Raw genomic sequence first — 8135 nt, forward strand, 5'->3', positions numbered from 1 at the left:
AAATTATGTACCAATCAGCTTAACCTAGCAGGCACTGATGCCGTAGACTATGTTAAAGTTAGCTTGATAGAGCCTGCTAGCACAAGAATACGCCATGCTAAGCCGAAAACGTTGGAGGAAATGGAGACTAAGCTACTAGAAGCGTATGCAGATAATAAAGATGATCTAGAGAGAAGGAAAGAACTGTGGTGTGCACAACAGGGAATACAAGAAGGTGTTTGGGAGTATTTAGACAGAATAATTGACTTGGAAGAAGAAGCCGAGGGCAAAGCAGTCTGCTCTAAAGAGAGGGAAATCAGGAAATGTATGATTTTTGAAAAAGGTTTGAGGCACAGGAAAATTGCCTGTGATCTAAAGGATAAGATTGAAAACGGGGTCATAGACCAATTAGAAGATGCTGGTAGATTTGTGCAAGATAGAATGAAGGTCATGAAAGAATTTGGTAATGTTTCTGACATCCATTTGAATAGCAGGGGGAGAGATGATAAAGTAATTAAGTGTTGGACCTGTGGGGATCAGGGTCATGTATCATACCAGTGCAAAAATGGAGGGTTTTCTAGAGACAATATAGTGCAGGATCAGGGGGAAGGACACCAGTATAAGGGAAGGCTAGGTAAAAACAGAACGCAAAATAAACATGTTTTGGAAAATCAGTTTACGGGTACTTGTTGGTCTTGTGGGGAAGATGGTCATCCATTTTATAAGTGTAATCTATACTCTAGTAAGAACAGAGGGTTAAATAATGCAAGAGGAGATAAAGTTGTGAGGGAGATGTCATTGCAGGCCGGGGATAATGCCCAGGAAAACTTGTGAGGCCGGGCGTTAACTTGAACGTCCGGCCAAGTGAATGTTTAAATAAGAGAGGAGACACTATGAAACTGACACTCAGCATAGAGGGAAAGAAAGCTGTGGGACTTATGGATTCTGGGGCAAACTGTAGTTTGTTGTCGGAAAATTGGTATTTGGGGAATCTAAAACCAAAAGGGGTGACATTGTATAATACTAGTGACTACATATGTGACCTGAGTGGTAATGAAATTAATATAATAGGTCATGTCGTTGTTGATGTGGAAGTAAGTGGAATGGAACAGAACAGCTGTGTTTTCTATGTCAAGAGAGCTGAGAAGGGAAGGAATGGTCTTGGCAAGAACACTAACCAAGAGTGCCTTGTGGGCATGAATGTTTTGTCTTTGCTGTTCGAAAAATGGGGAGTCACCAAAAACGTTAACGTGATGGCATTAGAGAAAGAGGGATTAAAAGCTGAATATAGTCCAGTTTTGGATTGCTGTATGAGACTAGTTGGTCAAACTATGCAGGTTTGGCAAAGGGAGGATTTAGGATATGCTAGTTGCTTAAGACAACAGAATAGAAATGTTCCGTCAGGTAGCAGGAAACTAATTAAGGTATACATTGATAGCCTAAAGGAAGTGCCAAAGGAGTATGTAGTTTTAGAGAAAATAGCAGACGAGAGTAAAAATATGTTGCCTCCGGGAGTTCAGGTCTTGCCCAGTTTTTCTATATGTGAATGGGGTGTTGGATATGTCTGTGTGGCTAATTGGTCTAAAGATAATGTTAGCATTGAAGCAGGCAGTATATTGGCCACGGTGCAACTTGGCATCAGGGAGTTTATGGAGGATGATGATAATGAGAATATTGAAAAACTATCAGAGACAGAACTTCAAAACCACAGACGGAAGTTGGGAGTCAATGTTGATGAAAGTAACTTAAGTAAATCGGATTTGGTAAGACTTGATAAGATACTCTACAAATATAAGGACTGTTTTGAGCTAAATGATTCGGACCTAGGTTTGATAAAGGGATGGGAACATTCCATTAGATTGTCCTGTGGGAAACCTATCAAATTACCGTATAGAAGAATAGCACCCACGTTAATCCCCGAGGCCAAACAGTTGCTTGATGACCTAAAGAAACGGGGTGTAATTGAAGAAAGTGCAAGTCCTTATGCAGCACCTATAGTCCTTGTGAGAAAGAAGGGGGGAGGCCTAAGGTTGTGCATTGATTATAGGAAATTGAATGAAAAAACTTTTAAGGATGCATTTCCTCTTCCTAGAGTAGCGGAGTGTCTGGATTCATTGGAAGGGGCCAAATACTTTTCGACTTTTGACCTTGCGCAGGGCTATCATCAAGTTTTGTTAAGGAAAGAAGATAGAGAGAAAACTGCATTTTCTGTACCATGGGGACACTTTCAGTATCGCAGGTGTCCAATGGGTTTGACAAACAGCCCAGCAACCTTTCATCGATGCATGGAGAATATTTTGGGGGATATGTTTTTTGAATTTTTAGTCATTTATTTGGATGATATGATATTATTTTCGAAGACCATTGACGACCACTTATTAAGATTGGAGGCATTGCTAGAGCGCATAAAGTCTTATGGGATGAAATTAAAGCCAAAAAAATGTCATTTGTTGCAGACATGTGTAAGTTACCTAGGATTTAGCATTAGTAATCAAGGAATAGGACCTGATCTAAGTAAGATTGAAGCAGTGAAGAACTGGAAGAGGCCAGAAACTATAAAGGAAGTGCGAGCTTTCCTGGGATTTGCAACATTTTATAGGAGATTTATTAAAAATTTTGCCATAATTGCCAAGCCACTCAATGAGTTATTGAAAGGAGAAAAGAAGAAATCCAGTCAAAGTATTAAGGATAAATGGACAGAAGATGCAGAAATGGCCTTCCAGACATTGATAGAAAAATTGATAGCTGCCCCAGTACTGAAAGGGATAGAGTTTGGGAAAGAATGTACGTTAGAAATAGACGCTAGTTATGATGGACTTGGTGCGGTTTTGTCCCAATATAAGGAGGATAAGCTGCATCCTGTAGCTTATGGAAGTAGGTCACTGAAACCACACGAAAGAAACATGAAGAACTATAGTTCGAGGAAACTAGAATTGTGTGCTTTGAAGTGGGCTGTTACTGAAAAATTTAAAAATTATCTTATTGGCACAAAGTGCATAGTGTATACTGACAATGCCCCTTTGAGCAATCTCAGCACAGCAAAACTTGATCACACAGAACAAAAATGGGTGGCAGATTTGTCGGTATTTGACATTGAACTTAAATTCAGACCAGGAAAACAAAATGTTAAAGCCGACATTCTTTCACGCAAGCCTAGAGAGATGGTGATGAATGAAGACGAAGAAGTATGGGTAGCTCCTCATGAGGACACAAATTTTGTTTGTGCCATAAGTAGACATCAGATTTTAGAGTGGGAGGACGTTGTTAATAAACAGAAAGCTTGTCCAGTTTTAAAGAATGTAAGGAAATGGCTAGAAGGAGAAAATATTGAGTTAGAAAACATTAATTTTAAACCTGAATTAGTTACGTGGAAAAGGGATAAAGAAAGTCTTGTGATAAATGATATTCTTTATAAGACTCATATGGATCAAATAGATAACATAATTTATAGATTAGCCGTTCCTGTTCTTTTAAGAAGTAAGTGTTTAGTCGAAACTCATGATAAACTAGGACATCAGGGTATTGATAGAACTTATAAATTACTGAACTCTAGGGTTTATTGGCTCAACATGAGGGGATTTGTAACGGATTTCATTAGAAATTGTGATACTTGTTTAAGGGCAAAATATGAAATTCCATATAGAAATACCATTCCTGTTCATGTGGAAACTTCTCAGCCCATGGAAATTGTGGCGATAGATTTTTGTTCCGTGGAAAGATCAACCTCTGGAAAGGAGCATATTTTAGTTTTAAGTGACCTGTTTAGCAAATACGTATGGGCATATCCAACAAAGGATCAGAAAGCGACAACAGTGGCTAAAATATTGGTCGAAGAGCTCTTTTATAAATATGGAATTCCTCAGCAGCTTCATACTGACCAAGGGAGAAATTTCGAAAGCGCTCTAATTAAGGAAATCTGTAAGAGGTTCAATGTAAAGAAATCACGCACTTCTCCATATCACCCTGAAGGAAATGGTCAAGTGGAAAGAATGAATAGAACTCTGTACGGTCTACTTAGAAGTTTGGAGGAGGAGAAGAGGAACAAATGCCCATTGTATTTGCAGAGTTTAGTATTTGCGTATAATATAACACCTCACTCTGTGACAGAGTTTTCTCCGTATTTCTTGTTATTCGGGAGGGAACCTTGTATTTCAATCGAGAGCTGGGGGTATCTGGAAGACATTTACAAATTTCAAGACGGAGACTGGTTAGGTCAGCAATGCAAAATGCAAAAAGAAGTTTGGGATTTGGTTAGAAGGAACACACAAAAGAACTGGGTATCAAAAGCAAAGCCAATGTTAGCAAAGTCTAGAGAAAGTGATTTGGAGGTAGGACAAAAGGTTTTATTACGAGAAAATAAAATAATTGGAAGAGCGAAACTAGGAGACAAATTCGGTAAAAGAAAGTGGGTAATTGAAGAGGTACTTAACAGGGACTGTGGTTTGTATAGAATTAGGCCTGAAGGAAGTGATGCTAAGGTTATCTATCGGAGGAATATTAAACCGTTCGCTGGGATCGAAAGGAATGAGGGGGGAGAAAATATTGATGACTTAGATACGGAAAATAATGATAATTTCGAAACCGTTGATAGGGATGACAGTAGCTTAGAAATGCCTGATATGGAAGAAGTTTTAACCAGGTTCGGGTTTGATTTTAGCAACCATGGTAATAGTGAACCTAAAGAAAGTGTTGATAAAGAGGTTGAACAAGAACAGGGAGTAACAATTAACGCACCAGTACTGAGAAGATCAGAGAGGATACGAAACAGGCAGCGATCGGAGTTGTAAATTTGTCTTTCTTTGTCGGAAATAGGTAATGGTAGCGTAGTGTGAGAGGATGGAAGTGTGTAGTGTGTGTACGAAGAGGGCATCGTAAAACTGTAGGGGGGTTGTGTGTAGCACTGTATGTTCTCCGCCAAGTGTCTTTTATCTTTCACAGCACTAGTTACCAATAACAACCGTTAACGAGACAGCAAATGAGGACGAACGGCCAAATAGATATGCATGAACGGAACTGCCTTCACGGACCTGTTAACCGGAGGAACTACCCATTCACTGTTTAATACTCTCTTTAGAAATGTAAATTAGATGACAGACCTGAAATTTGCGGGACTTTGAGTAGGCTCATTCTATGGCTACTGTACAACGTAGCCTTACATATACGCTGAGCATACTCTGTAACATAACTGGTATGTTGTTATTTGTCCTTTAATTGTTTGTTACTGTAACGTAACTAATCTTGTTTATTTGCCGTTAATTGTTTGTTACTGTAACGTAACTAATGTTATTTGTTTGTTAATTGTGTTTCGATTATGTTGGTTATTGGTAATGTCTGATGGAGCATTTGTTTCTGCTTGTAGGGTTGAAGGTTTTGTCTACATATACAATAAAAAGAAAGAAGAAATGTTGCTGTGAGTTGCATCTTCCTTTGGATTGCTATATATATATATATATATATATATATATATATATATATATATATATATATATATATATATATATATATATATATATATATATATATATATATATAAACGACCATTATTCTCTTCATATTTTAAGGATCTCTGAATTTTGAAAATTCATATCTTTTATTTATTAACTTTTTCTTTTTTAAATTGTTTAATTTCTTCAGAATAATCTCAACATAATTAATTATAATATTTGTAGAAGCTGATGTATAAAAGGATTTGTAAACTTATGGAAACCATATATCACTTGATAAAGACCAAGTAAAGTCGAAACAGTGCGGTAGTGAATAAAGTATGAAGAAAATAAATAATCATCGTTCATTAAACCAAAGAATTACGACTGAAAACTTGAAGAAGTTGAGGAAATATGAAGATTCTTGCAGGAAACATATTGACGCCTCCAAGGCTAACGCCTTCAATGAAAATTTTACATATATATATATATATATATATATATATATATATATATATATATATATATATATATATATATATATATATATATATATATTATTGAGGGAGCCAAAGCCCATATTTGGACGAAACCTGATATGGCGTGTTGTATGATGTCGGCTTATTGTTGTTTGTCATGTGTATTCTTAAGTTACTTACTTTGCATTTTCTTCAGTGGGATGTTTAATATTATCATTATTATTATTGTGGTAGGAGACCCTCTTTTAGGCAGGTTGAGTTAAAAGTAATGGCTGCATCGGCAGAGTTTATTTTCTTATCCAATTTTTCTATTTTCCGGATAATTCTCTTCTCTAGAGCACTGCAATCAGCCAGCAGACTTGAAAAATTCATCAGTCGGGTGAATGACAAAATCGGGAAGACTTTTCAAGTATATTCTCACAAAATACAAGTAAAACTTTGGTACAAGAGAATTATCCGGAAAATAGAAAAACTGGATAAGAAAATAAACTCTGCCGATGCAGCCATTACATTATTATTATTATTATTATTATTATTATTATTATTATTATTATTATTATTATTATCAACTTTTATCAATTAATATAATCCTGTTATTTCTCTTTTTCAATTGTCATGGTGGACAATCAGTCTATGTTGTAGCCTGAAGGAGCAGCAAGTCTTCCGAAACAGAAACGCTGGGAATGTGAGAATATGGACTACAACAAATGTACCATCTCCTAGCTATCCAATAATAAGCCTTTGTATCGTGTCCAACAATTGCATTCTGTCAGACTAAAACATGCATGCAACGCGAAGCAACTGGGGTAACCAAGCACCTATTACATACTGGTAATGCAACCTGACATGAGAGACAGTCCGAAATGGCATGAAAATGCAGGAATGGGTAAAACAATAAGAAAATTTTCAGACTTTATTAGAGGTAACGGTTATTGTTGAATAGTTCCTGCAGTTTGAAAATAATCCTTAATAGACCGTGATGAATGTATTGCATCATTTACAAAATCTCGCACTGAATCATTTGAGGCCAAAATTACAAGTGTGATATGTGGAAATAGATGGCATTGTAGCAAGGAACCACAAGCAAGAGCATCAACAGATCAAAGTAGAAAATTCATACTAGGCAAGGACATAACTCTTAACAGACAAGACATTTTTCAAGATTAGATGGTGTTGGCATGATATGGTAACCAATGACATCTGCTACCATATACATAGCATGAACAATTTCAAAGGCAACGAGTGACCAAAAAAGAAAAAAAAAAGAAAAAAGCATTGTCAGCCCCCAACGCTCATGGTGTAACATTCAAAGTGCTTGTGGACAAACTAGAGGTTATTTGAAAATTACGAGGGGTTCCTAAGAAGACCCTAAGAGAAGAGTACAGGCAATACCTTTGTGACGAAGAAGTGCAAACAGCAGATTCCTATCGATCAACAACCCTCAAGACCAAGCTTCAAGCCATTTTGGACTAAGGGTGTCCCATGTAAAAGTCGTATGGAGCGGCCTTATATGCGCTTCCAATGTTCATCTTGGCTTTGCACTTGTATTACTTCATAATTAGGAGAAAACCAGTGAAACTGACTGGAAACAAAGGAGTGTGTATTAAGAGAAGATGCCAAATTATGTAAAATGAAAGAATATCTGTCCAATTCAATGGCATTTTCAGTCAAAGCTGCTTTGGAAACGGTTCCTGATGTATTCTACAACTTCATTGCAAGCCTGCTTAGAGTTACTGGCATACAAGAAGGGCAAAATAGAGTATCGGTTGATGTGACAATGCACAAACAAGTACTTGTAATATGCCAACAGTTACTGCAGCACATAGTTGCAGCTATGACACCTCTGCCTGTAAGTAATTTGTATCACCTTTATAACCTTCGGCGACAACTCACCTGAAAGAGTGCTGCAATTCTCGAACAGACACAAGAAAATTGGATCTATTTATCAGATATGATGTCAAAAGACAGAGATATACTGAAAGTTTTCACAATGGACAACTTAAATTGGCCTAACAAGATCTTAGCAGGTGGGAGTTTTCACACAACAGCAGCAATTGCAATGGAGAATGTAAAAGCTCTAAATGCTGCAACAAGTGCCAATCTCAGCATACCATACCACAAGCAGAGGGATCAAGCTATGTCAAAACAAGAGGAATCAATGCCATCATGTTACATAAAAGCAAGTGATCGTAAGAAAGGGCGGATGCGAGAAAACACAATATATTATGCAGATCTTATGACCGAACATGAAAAT

The 8135-nt window shown here is 37.1% G+C and overlaps 1 protein-coding gene across 1 annotated transcript; it reads left to right on the forward strand.

Annotated features, from left to right (window-relative positions):
• Positions 1–480: 480 nt before the first annotated feature.
• On the forward strand, positions 481–7778 carry LOC137651634 (uncharacterized). Its single transcript, XM_068384855.1, has 3 exons — positions 481–1982; positions 2613–2853; positions 7549–7778. The coding sequence occupies exons 1-3, from the start codon at positions 873–875 to the stop codon at positions 7776–7778; spliced, it is 1581 nt and encodes a 526-aa protein (XP_068240956.1). The 5' UTR covers positions 481–872.
• Positions 7779–8135: the final 357 nt, after the last annotated feature.

This window comes from Palaemon carinicauda, chromosome 13 (genome assembly GCF_036898095.1).
Source record: "Palaemon carinicauda isolate YSFRI2023 chromosome 13, ASM3689809v2, whole genome shotgun sequence".
In the NCBI taxonomy this organism is placed as follows: Eukaryota; Metazoa; Arthropoda; class Malacostraca; order Decapoda; family Palaemonidae; genus Palaemon; species Palaemon carinicauda.